Consider the following 16,348-nt stretch of genomic DNA (forward strand, 5'->3'; position numbering starts at 1 on the left):
CAAAATGTCATCAATTCATCATTTTATCCTATTTGACATTTGTGAGAAAGTGTCATAATGAGCCTATGAATTATTGAGTTATGGCCAAAAAGGTGTTTTGTGAGATCACAGTATCCTTTGGGCATCCAATTCTAATCAATTCATCCTTAAGTCCAATTCCCTTCAGGCGTTCATGTTGACTTTTTTATAATAATTCTGTATACTGTGAGAGTAAATCAAGAAATTAAGAACTGTGGCAACATAATGCAATGTGCTATTATGAGTGGATTGGATGTATTGCTCTTTTAACAGAAATGCTTGTCATGTGGTCATATTGAGAACTAGCCAATTAAAATGTTCCCACCTCAAATCCATGGAAGACGAATGCCTGGTCATCTGAGCCGAGCTCTTTATCTGGGGTACAGCCTGGTCGGGCCCAGCCCACTCGCATATTCCCAGCTGTCACTATTTCAAGTTCAAAGTACCACTTCCCCCGGGTCACAGAGTATGATTTATCGGGTCTGAACACTCTGCACTTCTCAGCAGAGAAGAGACATGCATTTGATAATGTGGCTGTGAACCCAAGAAACAGAAAAAAAACATGGTTATCTGCTTAAACAATACATTTGCATTCAACTCCCATTAAACTCGGGGAAATTTTTTGTAATACAACGTTGACAAGTGTTGCAGCATTGTGAGTATACTGTAAAATGGTGAAACTCGTATACATTTAGTTTTTTTTTATTGAACTAAAATGCGTTATCTTATGATGGTTACTATAAACAAAAGTGAACTGAACTGAGCTTTTAAACGGATAAGACTGATGACAGGGCTTTGAGACATACTGCGTTCCTGGTTGAGAGGCTCCACGCTGTAGCCGTAGGCCAGCAGAGGACAGACAGCCTCTCTGACAGCCTCCCTGCCCACTCTCCTTCTCCTTTCATCAAGAAGGCCGTAGGGCACGAGGTACGGGCTACGCTTCCCTTTCACATCCTAAAAGTACAGATGCAAGGAGTAAAAATGAGCAACTATATTTGTTAAAGAACAGTATCAGCGTGTGCCGTTACCCTGTGAATGTCTATGTTGTGACTGGGAGGCAATGAGCAGGGAATATTATTTCATATACTATATTCTTAATACTATCTGACAACAAGAAGTCTCATTGTGAGTGAGGTTATATACATGATTAAGACTGAAAACAAGCTGAATTGCATTTGAGCAACAAGTTGTTCAGATTCCTCCACAGCAGTGTCTGACCAAAGCAGCAATACAGCACAGAACATAAACCTGTGGGGCTCCATAGGTCCATCCCTGCTTGATGCGCTCTCTGGCCCATACGTTGTGATCATTCTCTGCCAACAAGTTAACCACTTCCTCGTGGGCCGGGCTCAGAAAAACCTGGCTCAAGTCGACTGGGGCCGGTTTATAGCCACTGGGCTGCTCATACCTGTGAAGGGGAATTAAAAAAAAATCATAAATGAGTTGTTATGATGTAGTTGAGTTTTCAACAGTATTCATGAATAAGATCATCAGGCAAACTCAACAAAAAATAGCTCATCCCATCCCCTCGGCCCAAATGTTTAATATGAACAAGGGCTCCAAACAACGAAACCTGTACATACTTGTTGGCTAGTCTGGTGTATTTCACTCTCTCCTCAGCGTGGTCATCAGTCAAACCAATGTGGAAACCAAGGGCAAGGAGAGTCCTCCAGTAGAAAAACAAACAAAAGACATTCACTCACCATGAAAACGAAGCCTCGGAGACATGTACACATTAAAAAGCTTCAAAGTTTTGTGTATTGTATGATGCAGATAGTCGACGGCTCACCGGAGTGTGTCCTGAGACATCTGAAGGTTTTGGTTCTTCTCCTGCTCCGACAGCTTAGAGAACTCCAGCAGACTCGGATCGTGCCTCTTAACTTCATCTCTCACCTATTTGACAAAAGCTGATGTTTTTTTTAAGCCGCAAGTGAAACCGAAGAGATGTGACAAGTGGTTTTCATGTATGCAACGTAATTAAATCATTGATGTGGTTTCTCTTCTCTTACAGGTCCATGTGTCCATCCAAGATCAATCTTATCCATCGCCCAGAGTTCATGGATATTCTCAGACATTTTTTCTCTGATATCCTCAAGTTGTGGGGGCAATACCACCTATGGAGAGTAATATTAGTACAGTAAGGGTAACTGAGCTACATTGAACTGTGATATAACTATAATATCTTCATATCCAATTTATTATCATATCTTTTTAAATATAAAGTCTCTACCTGGACAAAGACGAAATAACATAAAAGTAAGCATCATTAAAAACATCCGTTTGATTTCTTACCTTGCTGGTGTCTACTGGTGTGGGAGTAAAGGTCAATGGAGTTGCAGGTACTAAGGGTCCAATGAGCTCTTGTGTCCCCTCTCCACGGTCCAAGATGTATTTCTGACATGGCTCCAACTTCAGCTTGACTCTCGGGAGCAGAGCGTCGGAGCACGGAGCAAAACCTGGCGGGGGCAGGTAGCGAAACTCTCCATGCTGCCCCCCAAACAGAAAGCGAACCCTGCATTCCAGAAAAAAAGGGGACAGGGAAGACATTTACTGGATGTATCGCGGTCCGCACGGAGACAACAACATGAATTCGGGTATCTCCGCTACTGACTTGACTCCTGCAGAGAAGCTGACCACAGGATGAAGAAGTCCATTGGCACCGAAGTTCTCCAACATGCCCTGCACAGGTAGACCGTTGACTCGGAAGGAGACGCAGAGAGCGCCGAGGTCAAGGCAGCAGCTGACCACATCGTCATCGTTCAGCAGGTGAGGGAACGGAGAGCTCACCCTGCGGCCCACGCAGCCTGAGAATGAGGAGACACGGCCTTTAATGTCGTCCATGTTCAGATGTAGTTTTGATGTAAAGTTGGTTGTTACTTTCTCCTCAACTAAAAATACTGAGTGTCAGAATCCCCCAGTCTTCCCATTCTTCCTGCTGATGCCTCACGTCCCACTGCCTGTATTCTCAATTTTCGGGTTTGCAGCTTATAATGAATGTGTTCTGGGTCGTTTGCCATGTTGGTAGTGGATCCCACCACAAAGCAGCTTTGAGGCATTTTTCTGTTGTTTGCTAGCAGACGAAAGTGACGGGTACCTTCACATAACACAAAGTCAATGGAGAGCAATGAACTGTTGTCCCATCAGGTGTGGACGGGACTTAAATGCGCTCTGTCTCAATCCTAGAAGACATGTGTCTATTATGTGTGTGTGAACAGTCTGTTAACATTGTTCTGCTGGTCTATACTCTTTAGATTTCTTGCACTCCTTGATACCATTTAAACTCAAGGGATCAGTAAAAACCCTGAACTATGTGCCCTGACATAACTAAACAAGATTGAAATATTCACATTTTAGTGAGCGAGTTCCCCAAATCTGCTTCCACTGTAGTCTGAAATGTGGATCTCTTGTTGGCTCTCGTCCTCACCTGACCAGAGATGAAGCCCGTCAAAGCCATACGAGCAGAGGTCGTCTCCCACTCCATTGCCCCCCCAGCCTTCCCCTCCTGTGGGCCTGGGCTGGTAGCCCTCAGAGCGGGCCCAGCCAACACGCAGGTGGGTGGGCTCAGATGTGAGGAAGGAGTCGACATGATCTACAACCAGCTCATAGTACCACCTACGATGCTGGGCCGATTCTTCGCCGAGAGCCAAAAAGATGTTCGGTCTCATGCTGTGGTGCGCAGAGAACACCGGAGATAAACAAGAGGACAAAAGAAGACAGACGATAGTGGTGCATTCCTTTGGATATTGCTTGATTACAATGTTTTTTTAGGACAATATTCATTTGAAAAACATGAATAGGTCTTTAAAATTATACAGCAATATGATTATGACTATGACATGAAAAAAAGAACAAGTGAGAAGAGCAGGAAACCATGAGAAACCTGCTGAGACCCTCAGCCCCTTTGCTGCTGCATTTAATTGAACCAGATTCAAGGATATTAATCAATTTCCTGCATTTCACTATATTTTATTTCTTACACTGCTTTTTAGTGTTTTAATGACTGTTAATGTTTGAATGAATGTTCTTAATTGTTTTTAAATCTCCTTTTCTTTTGCCTTATGTTTTGATGCTGTTAATGGTTTCATGTGAAGCACTTTGAAATGCCTTGTTGTTTTTTTCCCTCTGCAGTCCCCACAGAACATAACTCAAATCTCAAGGGCACAGCACATTGCATTGTTATGAAGTTATACATTGATGAACAAATACAAAACCGGGCTCTTGCAGAGGTTCTCCTTTTGCCCTCCCAATATCAAAGCCGAAACTGAATTACCTGAGACAATTTAGAAGCCGAGTTCGACAAACAATAACATGGAGAAAATCACCAATATGTTGCTGAAATTCAGTCTGGCCAACACGGTGTCTTGAGAAAAAAAATGCTAGTTCCTATAGTGACACTAACCTTGTCCTTGACAAAGCTTTCGTGACAGTGAAGACATAAGGAAAGAGACGGAGGGAATTGAGAGAATGGGGAAAGGACGAGGAAAGAAATGTGTGACCTGGTTAAGAGGCTACAAGAGATTGGATAGAAATGGATCAGTAGAATGGAAAAATAGAAGAAGAATAGGAAAAAGGGCATCTGGAAGACTTAATGTGGTGGACAAGGAAGAGAAGATGGAAAAGAGAAAATAAATTAACGAGTTAAAGGAAAGCAGATGAACTAATGAGGCTTTTAGGTTAGTTGAACAAGGAGCAAAAGTGATAGAATGAGAAATGGCTTGAGGAGGAAGTGAGAGCAGGGAATTGACTGAGCAGGTGTGAAGAATATGAAACAAAATAAGCTATAGGGCCCGAGGAACAAAATGGGCTGCTGATAGAGAAAAGCATGATAAAAGAAGGCAGCTGCTACGGAAGAAAGGGCAGATGGAGTAAAAAAAAAAAAATTACAAAAAAACAAGCTCAAAGGAAAAGGGAACTGCCTATAAGATCAGACTGGCATAGTCAGCCAAAATATTCAGAGATGAAATGCGATGAAAAGGGTAAAAAAAAAAGAAAAAAAAAAGATAAAGAATGTCCAAAGATGAAATCCGAGAGCCATAACACCTCAGGCAGCAAGCAACTTTTCCAAAATCTCATTGGAAGAGCCCGAGACAAAATCCTCTGTGCTTGGACGTCAACATTATCGGTCTGATGTATTCTGATCTATTAAGAGACTCGAATGAAGGACACAAACAATGATTTAATTTACACAAGGACGTCAGAGAAAACACGAGTGCTGCGGAGAAAGTGTTTGTTGTACAAGCGCTCTCTACAGTTGACTAACTCTCGCTCTTTTCCAGCCTAAGAGCGAGAAAAAGAAAAGCCCTGAGTGATTCGCCAAAAGTGAATAAAAGCAAGGATGGAATAATGGAACATGCACTCCATGCAACACACGTTATTTGTAAAAATGCGCCTCTTTATAATAGATATCTACCTATAAAGCAAAGAACCTCTGTCTGTGTGTATGTGGGTATGTCCTTTGCATAACCCAATCTTTGATTCTGAAGTAGCTATGTTGTTATTTATGAATAATGAATGATCCTTTAATCCACGGCCACATATTTCCATCACTGCGATGATTCAACTGTGAGATTGGCAGACGAATCTGGCTCCTCAGATCAAATTGAAGACTTTTCAGGGTCACCCCTACTTATGTAACTACCAGAGTCTTCTTCACTTCCCTGGAGTCAACGAGCGGTTCTTCACAACGCTGCTTTCCTCATTTTGATATCTTAAGTGTAACTTTTGTACGTATGATTTTTGTGTATACTAAATGAGTATAGCGAGCTGAAAGCCTACATGTACAGCTCTAAAGCACTCCGACGTTGCAAATCATAACGAGTGCGGTCTTTGCAATACTAACTTTACAACGTTGCTGTCGGCAAAGGCAAAATACCACCACTGATTAAATCCAAGCTCTACTTTATAGCCGCGGAGTTTATGTCAAAGCACATTTTACCCGTGTGTCTGAGCAAGAGGGATCTGAACTTGGGTTTGTCCTTACTCGTGAAACAGAGTACCGGGTGTTTTCTGAGTATCCACCTCTGTGTGACGCAACTATGTCATGACAGGTGTATTGCTCAAAAGCCAGCAATGAGCAGTTCTTGAGAAAGCTGCAAGCAGCAATACAGATTACATATTTAAATGCAGTGAAATAACTGAAAGATAGAACAAATTAGTTGCATTTAGAAAACACATTATACATTGTACCTTGTGACTTGATTAGCCAGGCGTGTTTGAAGCAGCAAGTCTCTGTCTGGCAGCAGGTTGTCACAGATGAGGTTCTGATTGGATCGCACAGCTACACCATGACACACACACAGCGAGCACAGCACCTCCAGCACCTGGAACACAAGCCTGTCAGCACTTCATCCAGCAAAAGCTTGATGAACACTTGAAAATGATCCCACATGAGGGAACAGATCAAACTCTGCCACAACAGCCGCAATGGAACCGGACGAAAAGCAGCCTCCCGACTACTTCTGGCATATTTACAGTAATGGATATTAATATGTGCTGTCCCTGAGAAATAAACTGAATAAATGAAAAGCATAGAAATGACACAACCCCCCCCCCAAACATTACCTTGTGGTTGCATCCATGCTTGTCTAGAAAAGAGATGATCGAAAGAATGTGTCCTTCTTTGATGACGTTGAGTGCTTCAGGACTTTCCACTAAGACACAGTGCAGAACCTCCAAGACTCCTATATATGGATGCAATTGTTCATTACTGTAGGAAAGAAACCCTATATTTACTGTTTATATCAGATTATTATGTATAGATATGATATGATACCCAATGTTAGAAACAACATACAGCAGGTAACGGTGTAAACCTGGTATTTCACTACATAATATCACTGATGTCATGTTTTTTTTTTATGTTTTGCAAATTAAAATTAGGATTGCTAATGAAATGCAAAAAAATCCAGCCAACCACAAGAGGCCTCCAGACGGTCTAGCCTGCTAATCAGCCAGTCGAGAGAAGCTGAGAAATGTGCACAGCTCAGACGGTTTCCCCGGATCAGAGCAGCTGAAAGAGAAAAAGAGGGATTTTATTTGAAGAGTGTTCAGGATTCACAAGACTGGTCACCAACACAACCAATGGATTTCATGCAAAACGGTCAGAATTCAAATGTTTTGGCAATTCTTGGATCATTTACAAGATAGGTATTCTCAGTAAAATGCAATTAAATGGGTAATTGACAGGAAAAGGGTGCATCTGTGTCAGTAGATGAAAATGTGGTTTTGAGCCATCGACACTGAGAAGATGTGTGTTCATTCTCACCCAGTAGCTCATAGAAATTGTTGAGGATGTGCACCCACTCTGCTCCTGTGTCACTCTGAGCAGCCTCAGCAAAATGAGAGCCACCACTATATTGGTGTAGACGGTCAATACAATCTAGGACCAAATCTATCACACCCTGGGAAGAAAAGAGGGTAAACTCAGGGAACAGTGACAAACGTATCACATGTAGGGTGGATTTATTAATTCACACACAGATTTACCTCTTCTTGAAACATGTTCTGACGATTCTTTAGAGCCGTCATGTTGTTCTGTTTAGCTTCATGGCCTCGCCCCTCCAGTGGAGGCTGGAAGTAGTTTATCAGATCCTGCAGACTACACGTCACTATCTCCATTGGCAGGCTGACAGATGTGAGGTTTCCTTCTTGTCTAAAACTATCCAGTTTCCTAAAGATGGATAAAAATAGATAAGAGTACTTTTATAATCCAAGCAGGACATTTAATTTACTTAGAGATGCTGTGAGGCGAGTCACAGGATAACAAGAACCTGCCACTTTCATCCAAGGTTGCCGTAATAGCTTTTAAGAAATGGCAGGTTAAGTACAATGCAACAATATATCTACATATAGGTAATACGTTTCAGGCCTAAACAAACTACCAGACAAAAAAAATGTAAGTTGACCAGTATGACTGACCCTAGGAATTTTCTAAGATAATAATGGATAGAGTCTGTCGGGTCTTTTAAAACTGAGTTTTATTTTATAAAAAGGGAAACCAGAAACTCTGAGTATCTGAGTTAGTCCACCTCCCTGAGCTTTCTCTCAGTATTTATACCGTACCAGCTTTTTAAAGGCAAGGTAGTATTCTGATGGTATTTGGAAATGTCCTTTGAGTATTGCTATGGTCCTGTATATCACAAGAAATGTCTTCATATTTTCCCGAAGACAGCCGAAATCTGCTGTGGTGTACTTGGGTACTATGCGTGTGCGCTCGCGCGCAACATCTAACGTGCAATACAATGGCGCATCTCGTACATAGTCATAGAATTAGGATGCTTTGCGACACCTAAATCAAGTACCACTCGTATACGACTTAAGCCGAAGAGATAATGGATTTTTAAGGCCTTTGAAGCCTGCCCAATATTTGAGTTTTTTTAAACATAAAAACACAACATAATAAATACTCTTCATACGCATCATAACACATTTGCTTTCTAAATGTGACCTTTTACATTTTACAATTGAAAAATCAACTGGTCAGTTTCTAAATTACTTCAAACCTAGTTTGGCGTTTCTGTACTGAAACTTCCTATTAACGATCAGCCAACATATACACTAAAACCAACACATCTGCGAAACGCTAGTATCGGCTGATTTATCGGCGTAGTACTAACACGGACAGCTAAACAGCAACCTTCACTCATTCATGGATACCACACTGATAAGAGACATTGTTACACTAACTGAGAATCTAGACCTGGCATCAAGCACCTGATAAAGCGAGTGAAGAGGAGAGTAGCACTCCGGATGAGTCTGGCAGTGTGAGATTCTTCCCTCTGACAACGGGACAGCGTCAGCCCATCGTCCATGTGACCCTCACTGTGCAGAATGGCCTGGAAACACAACATTTGCAATCATTACCTATGGAGTCTTTTGCTATATTTAAGATGCAATTTGATACATTTTCACACTCAACATCCTCATAATATAGTCAATACAAAACTTTTATTCTAACCTAAAAGTTTACCTTTCGCTGAGCACATCCCATGCGTGTAGATTGGGCATCAATAGCTTGGTAGGTGAGCCAGAGCCCAGACTCTACATGCTGAACATAACAGATGGAGTCTCCATATTTGATCTCTGGGATCCCCATGGCATCAATATGAGTCTTTGTGCCAGTGTCAAGCTTCTCCTGTGGGCGGAAATCTTTTGTTGAATGCATCACAAACAGTGTTTCTCTCAGATAATAAACGTATCTACACTGACGACCTTCTATGGAATCTTTTGGAATGTGGATCGATAATTGCAGCCTGAAAGAAATGTCAGGATATTTCTCCCGTGACTCCCGACCTTGGATGATCGAAAGCAGAAAGAGGTTGTGTTGACATCGGCCTTGTCTCGGTCGACCAGATGCAGGCCTTTCTCCTCTGTAAGTCCCAGGTACCTCCCAGTAGTCACATGGCAGAGCCGGAAAGGCTGCCCCCAGCATGCATGTCTGCCGCTCCAACTGAGAAATATCAAGAGCATTGTGTTTTTAGTTGGTTTTCCTTTGAAGGAAACTGAAATGTTTATTGTTGAAATGGCTGGGAAGCAAGCAAGCGACATGCAACCCCAATTCCATTCTGGGCAAGTGATATTAAATGTGGTTCCAGCCTTTGTGGCCAAAAACAACAAAAACAGAAATTCTCTGCTCTGCTCCGCTCTGCCAATGATCAGCAGCAATGTGTGCAACATAACATTGACAACAATCAACTACTGTGCGTATGAGTGCATTATTTTCCTTTTTCTGCAAATGAGACTTATAGACTAATTAGAGCTTTATATTTTATAAAAATGTATAGTTTTCCAATATTACGTTGAGAACTGTAAACTCGTCATCACGTCCCCTGTATATACGTACACAACACGCAGAATCTCCAGCCTCCAGAGAGAGCGGGCGTGGCTGGAAACTGATCCAGTCTCATAATGCATGATCCTAAAAATTAAGAAAAAAAACAAACAACATGACCACAGATTGTAAAGGGCGTTTTGTACAGCTGACACGACAGCAGACCGGTCTTTTCAACTGACCTTTGCAGCTCCTCTCCCTGCTCTGTGGACGGAATAGTCAGACATGCGTCACTATGGCTGTGGAGCAGACGCAATGTGTCATCCCCCCTCAGGTATCCTGCAATTAGCACAACAGACAAAATATACACTGAAAGAGACATTTCTACTGCATCTTTGAAACAACTGGTATCTAAACGAGGGTAACTACTACAAGCGAAATAGCAGAGGGTTCATATTGAGGCTTCATATTGATTGTAGGTACAGCTCTTATACTGAGTGCTAACAAACAACCTTAAAAGTCTGCATTTGAACATTTGCAACCTGATTGGGACTCATGGCCAACATCAGGGGACATTCCATGTGGAATACCTCTTTGTCTAATCACGTTTCTTGGACAATCACTCAGATTATATCCTTCATAAATGAAGTTGGTTTTTTTTCCCCCAATATGCTTAAAGAGGAAAGAAACTTGCCTTGAGCAACTCCACTCCCAGAGCAAATGGGAGCAACACTCCAGAGAGTCTGCTGGAAGGCTGCATTAACAATCAGGCTTCCACTCAAGCTTTTGTTGTCCAATGCGGTGCCAAAGGAGAGGTGCTGGGAAGAAACAATTACGGGCTCATCAAGAATGAATACAACTTCTGATTGTTCTCCTGTAATAGCTGTTATCATAAACAATTATGCTCATTTCATCAGAGGCAGACGGGTTGCCGACTACTAAGAATGCAACGGCTTCACACAACTCAGGGTTCCGATTGCGTCATGGTTTTAGTCACACATCAGATCTGTAGATCATCTAGCCATGAAAGACGTTACTTCTTTACTGACTCACCAGATATCTCTCGGAGGAAACATTGACCAGGATGAGGTCATCTCCAACACGCACTTTCTCACCTTCTGACCTCTGTCTGGATGCTGGGTGGACAGTCCACCAACAAGCCTCACCTGAGCCACACACACACACACAGAATACACACCGAGGAAGGTTTGTTCCAGATGATATATAGCGTGGTAAAACAAAATCAAGTATCTAGAATAAAGAATACAAACTATTAGAATGTGGATTTGTTTAAAAAGGACCGCACACCAAATACCTGCTTTATCCTCTTGCAAACCGACATCAAAGGCCAGCTTGTCTGTTGAAGCGTGAGACGAGGACAAGCAGCTGAGATACTGGGAGAGAAATAGACAATAGATATGTGACTGTACATTTCAGTGAACATCTGAACAAATGTTTTGAAAAACTTAATAGAACTGTCGGCAAATAAAGACCGTGATGTATAGCTGTATCGTATGAAGATGACTCACCATGCCACTGTACGAGTGTAGGAACAACACAGCGTGGCCATATAGAAGGGTGCGATGGCTTCCTCCAGCTTCCACCTGTGACTCACACGAACATTATTCAACTCAAGAGTATGAGTAAACACAATAGCAGTGGTGTGAAAAGTGAATAAACTGAAAAAAAGAAAGAAATAGAAACAAAAGACTAAATGAAAAAAATATCTAAATCTAAAAATGGCAAATAATAATGAAACAGAAGAGAGCAAATAAAAGTAGCAATCATCAGAATAATTACATTTGTTTGCTTGTTACTTTATCTCAACACCATAGAAATAGAATAAGAGTAGAACAGACATTGAATTGTTTTCAGTGGTCATTTGACTCGTACAAAAGAAAATGGCAACCAGCCATACAGCCACGCTACTTAAATGCTACACTGGTTAAAGAAAAACTAAATTGTCACTCATCTGGCGATATCAATGTGTTTTCTCACGCTGGCACAAGAGTGTGTGGATGAAGCATTGAGTCGTTACATTTTACTAATTTACTCTGGCTTTCTGTGCTTCCAAACGTTACTACTCCGATGCTCGTTTTACTCGTTACTGCAAAACATCACCTAAGTGAGTTCGCAACTTGCCGTAAGTCTGTCTCGGTTACACGGAACTTAGCCCGCCGCAACGCTCGCAATGCTGCTCTGACCATCCAGCTAGGTGGATTTGAATGGGAATGTCCTTCTACTCCTATTTTATTTATCTGGTCAACACCAGCTGTTCCAGCTTCACAATGGCTTCGTTGGTCTCTTGTGCTATAAGATTGTGTTTATCTTGTTGCTGCAGACGATTTAAAAATCAAATCAGTTCACAGAATAGTAGTTTAGTACAATAACATTTATTTTACTTAAGGCTGAAATGAGGTCCGTTGAACCCATTGACTTATTGTGGCGGTGTTGTTTTGAAAGCATCTGTGGCATCTTGGAATTCCAATTAGTTACTTATGATAATTAAATCCAATTTATACCATAAATTATAGTATGAATAATATTGATAAATGGCAAGTCATATCTGTTTTAGGAGTGTTGAGACGCATTGGGAGACGAGCAAAGAAGAGAAGGGAAGAGAAGAGTCTCACCTCTGCAGCCAGGTGCTCACTATGGACCAGCATCTCCTGCAGGGCTCGGACAGAGAGACACTGGGCCATGACGAAGCCACACACAGACAAGTCTGGAGGCACATTCTGGTGGAAATGAAAGGCAGCAAAGCATTAAAGTGAGCTTCATATCTGTCTACTCCATTCACCGTCCCACAATGTAGTTGGCAGTGATAAACCACGGCAAATTTGGGAATAGGGCAAACTGTGGATAATAGGGGCAAAATCAGCATTTGCATAATTTTACACATCTCTCTTTTACTGTTAAACATTTCAAGTGAGATGAAGCGTGACGGTAATTGACAAACCGACTGCTCTGGCAATGAGGAAAGACAGTCGTGGAGGTGGAGCTCTTTACCTTGCAGTTAGAAGTGGGCTCAAGCCGGCAGAGTCTGCTGCCAAATCCCTCCGCTGCAAGACAGAGTTTCACGTGTTCCTCCGGGGAGGTGAAGGTACTCTGCAAAACCACCTCGTCTCCCTGAGAAAAACACACACACACACACACATACACATACACAGAGATGCCACCAGTAAACACAAACTCTCGTGTGCATAAGGGTCACAGAAACCCTGAACCAATTACGTGCAATGTAAATGTATAAAAAGATGAATTGTGCCCCTAAGAGCAGAGCCTTAATACATCACCACATCCTACTGTAAATGCATGTACAGCAGAGCTCTCTCACCTAAAACGTATCTTATCTAAAAGCCCAATGGACCACGTCAAAGGAATAAGGCTTTTCACATCTATTTAAAGAACTGCAGAGAAGGACAACAGACGACTGGTCTACAAAGTCCAGCCAGGTCTCCCAACACCTCTCTGTAAAGGCTGCATACCTCCGTATTGGGAAGATACTGCACTGTCTCACCCCAGATTCACCCTTCTTTCCACTCTTCATATCAGCAGTGCTCTGCTATCAGTCGAACACACTGCCCAGTGCTGAGGCACTGTGGGGCATTCAGGCGGCTACAGGACTCCGCTCTTCTTCAAGGTACATTTGGCAAATGAAAAGTCACGAGGCTACAAGACTTCATACAAATGACAAAAGCACTGGCAATTGGAAAAACATGTATATTCGACTGGAAAGGGTCTTGAAACCGACGCTGGTCTGTATTATTCCAATCTGTATATTTCAAGGTGATGTAACAAAGAGGAGGCAGAACACCTTTGTGCCTCAAACGAGGACCACCTACACTTACATCATAAACATGATTACACTTTTACGACTTCAGGGACAAAAGCAAATGTGCCATTTCAAAAACGCCATTAATTTACCCACTTTGTTTCCTGTCAACTATGGAATTCTAGCCTTGGTTGAACAATTTCTTGGGGGAAACCCAGCACCTAATGTAATAATGTACGACACAGATATATTCACGCAATTTCATATTGTGGATTGATCTTGCAAAATGACTCAACGTCTCAATCTGTGTATCATTACTGGGTTCAGTAGCCCATCTGCATCACCAGACACTCTCACTATGACATGTCCTTATCAGAGTTTAAAGATAGCGAGCTGTGAGGGGACGACTTACAACATGATAGCATCTTGCAGTGAGGGTGAAAAAAGCCATGTGTGGTCTTCCTTTACTGTCGGTGATTAAAATAAACAAACTGATGAAGATAGTGAAAATGCTGCTGGGAGAAGTGCACAAAAGTAGAGCACACTTCTAAATGAAATGTGATTGTTATTAATTGAACCTAAATATATTTACTTATACTTGTGAATAAAACATTTCAATAAAACAAAGAACTTTAAGTTGAGAGAATTGGGACATAAGGTCATACTTAATTTTGATGGTTAACTAAAGTTAGTTATGTTCATCTATTACTACAATACCTCAGTAAAAGTAGACAATATTAAAACTGAGGTGATACAATAATGAGAGAAAACATTCTAGAGCTACTCGGGTATCTGTAGCTAGTGTTAAACGCAAGTATGTAACTTAACTTAACTCTGATGAGCAGCTAACATCACTTTTTTATACTCAGAGAATAATGTTACACTTTAGAGGATTAGTCCTCGCAACACAAACAAAGAGTGAACAGTTTTCAAATCTGAACTAAAACGCTTTAAAACTAAAATATGACACATTGTATCACTGGCGCCCTTCCAAAGAGCTACATTAGTCTAGGTAGCTGTTAGTTAGTTTAGCTGAGCTAGCCAACGCATCCTTTCTAGCTTGACCAAATATTAGCTGTTAATTCATTTAAACTAGTTTGACACATGGCTGACTCACCGTTCGTAGAAACTGGAATTCGTCATCTCCCTCGCCAGTGTCGGCCATTATTAGAAACAAAGTGGCCACATGAGACACACTTGAGGAGCATTGGTGGCACTGAGGGGGAAAGAAGAGGACCGCGAGGAACAGACAAGGTGTACAGCTGATCATGTGAGGGCGGAGTCAGCTGTTCAAATCCAGGACCCCGCCGACGCGAGTCCATGTTTTGTTTTGTTTTTACAGCTGTTATTTTGGCGGGAGTACTTGGATGAATTCTTTTGGAGTCTTAATTTGAAAAAGTGCTTTCAAGTTTCAAGTTATTTTCAAATGCACCACAAATACAGAAAATCGTGGGTCTCAAGTACTCCGATTTATTTTTCTTAAAAGTAGCAATACCACAGTGTAAAAATACTGTGTTACAAATAAAAGCACTGCATTCAAAAGCATGCTTAAGTAAAAGTACAAAAGTATATGCATCAAATATATACTTAAAGTACCAAAAGCGAAAGTATTCATTGTGCAGAATGGTCCATTTCAGAATGTATTGTATTATATTTTTTTTAATTATAATTGATGCATTTAATGTCACCCATGTTGCAGATGGTAAAGTTGGAGCTAATTCCAACTACATTATCTAGTTCTGGGTAACTTCATCAAACACATAAAAACACATCATAATGTAATAGTACATGTATATTTTGTATTGATAATGTGAATCTTCAAAGTAACTATAAGTTAATCCGTAACATAAAGCGTTGCCATAGATAGGCCTATTCAAATTCCCTCTCTGTGTATTTTTACTTGATTTTAATGACCCCCCCCCCCCCCCCCCCCCCCCCCCAACATTTCCTTAAAAGATATCTGCTCATAACTTTTGCTCGACTAATCCCTTCGTCCCCTTTGTATCTCTTTGGAAAACAAACAGATTTCCTTGAAACTTTGGATATTCATGGTCAATAGCCTACAATGTTTTATTGTGACCCCCTGACTTTTCTCCAGCTATATGGAATATATGGAATGCAATAACATTCACTGATGGCCTCATTATCCCCCAGGGGGCCCCTCGAACCATTTTGGTTACATGACCTTTACTTGATGCACCCTCGCACCAAAATTCCACTTCCATAGAAGCTATTGCATAATGTAGTAAGTTGATTGCCCTGACAGGCAATCCAGACGTCCCATTCTATATGTTTAGCCCTGAGAGGCAATGCTCTGAGTAGAAAAGTTCCTACACCAAACAGGAATAAGGAAGGAATAATTGCAGCTTCAGAAGATATCATTGCAGATATCACTATTCTTCTACTTTATCAAGTAAAACCACAACCACTACTGCTGTAAATACATCTTTCTCAGCATCAGACATCAGCCTCTCCATCAGTACGGGTGTGACAGCAGGTTCCAGACTTGTGACCTTTGGCCATGCGGATTTAGTTTATATGTGGCTTTAAATATGTTCTAGTATGGTGACATATTGCAAAAAAAGGACATGGTACAAGCATTTAATTGCTTGAATTAATCACAAACTTTATTTTTTATCAATTTAATTAACCCATCACCCTCAACGTTTAACTCACTGAATTCGTTGAAAACAGAGCCAGCAAACGTCTTCCAAGGTGTCAGTACCGCCAGAGTATCTTTATTTTCGGACTAACAATTCAAAGCTTTCACCAAAAATGAGAACATC

General features: G+C 41.4%; 1 protein-coding gene across 1 annotated transcript in view; it reads right to left on the reverse strand.

Moving 5' to 3' along the window:
- Positions 1 to 14,727, reverse strand: part of ryr2b (ryanodine receptor 2b (cardiac)) — a gene marked incomplete at both ends in the record, with an annotated part of 55,251 nt that extends 40,524 nt beyond the window's left edge. Inside the window, 26 exons of the mRNA XM_079168352.1 lie at positions 344 to 552; positions 825 to 972; positions 1,267 to 1,426; positions 1,602 to 1,685; positions 1,808 to 1,911; positions 2,028 to 2,132; positions 2,311 to 2,530; positions 2,630 to 2,822; positions 3,443 to 3,684; positions 6,205 to 6,338; positions 6,580 to 6,698; positions 6,932 to 7,027; positions 7,283 to 7,418; positions 7,504 to 7,687; positions 8,731 to 8,852; positions 8,987 to 9,151; positions 9,310 to 9,466; positions 9,860 to 9,934; positions 10,030 to 10,126; positions 10,482 to 10,605; positions 10,841 to 10,953; positions 11,103 to 11,181; positions 11,317 to 11,391; positions 12,421 to 12,525; positions 12,797 to 12,916; positions 14,680 to 14,727. Of these exons, the coding sequence (XP_079024478.1) occupies positions 344 to 552; positions 825 to 972; positions 1,267 to 1,426; positions 1,602 to 1,685; positions 1,808 to 1,911; positions 2,028 to 2,132; positions 2,311 to 2,530; positions 2,630 to 2,822; positions 3,443 to 3,684; positions 6,205 to 6,338; positions 6,580 to 6,698; positions 6,932 to 7,027; positions 7,283 to 7,418; positions 7,504 to 7,687; positions 8,731 to 8,852; positions 8,987 to 9,151; positions 9,310 to 9,466; positions 9,860 to 9,934; positions 10,030 to 10,126; positions 10,482 to 10,605; positions 10,841 to 10,953; positions 11,103 to 11,181; positions 11,317 to 11,391; positions 12,421 to 12,525; positions 12,797 to 12,916; positions 14,680 to 14,727 (3,414 nt within the window). The remainder of the gene's footprint in view (positions 1 to 343; positions 553 to 824; positions 973 to 1,266; positions 1,427 to 1,601; positions 1,686 to 1,807; positions 1,912 to 2,027; positions 2,133 to 2,310; positions 2,531 to 2,629; positions 2,823 to 3,442; positions 3,685 to 6,204; positions 6,339 to 6,579; positions 6,699 to 6,931; positions 7,028 to 7,282; positions 7,419 to 7,503; positions 7,688 to 8,730; positions 8,853 to 8,986; positions 9,152 to 9,309; positions 9,467 to 9,859; positions 9,935 to 10,029; positions 10,127 to 10,481; positions 10,606 to 10,840; positions 10,954 to 11,102; positions 11,182 to 11,316; positions 11,392 to 12,420; positions 12,526 to 12,796; positions 12,917 to 14,679) is intronic.
- Positions 14,728 to 16,348: the final 1,621 nt, after the last annotated feature.

The sequence above is a fragment of the Pholis gunnellus genome (genome assembly GCF_910591455.1).
Source record: "Pholis gunnellus genome assembly, chromosome: 11".
In the NCBI taxonomy this organism is placed as follows: domain Eukaryota; kingdom Metazoa; phylum Chordata; class Actinopteri; order Perciformes; family Pholidae; genus Pholis; species Pholis gunnellus.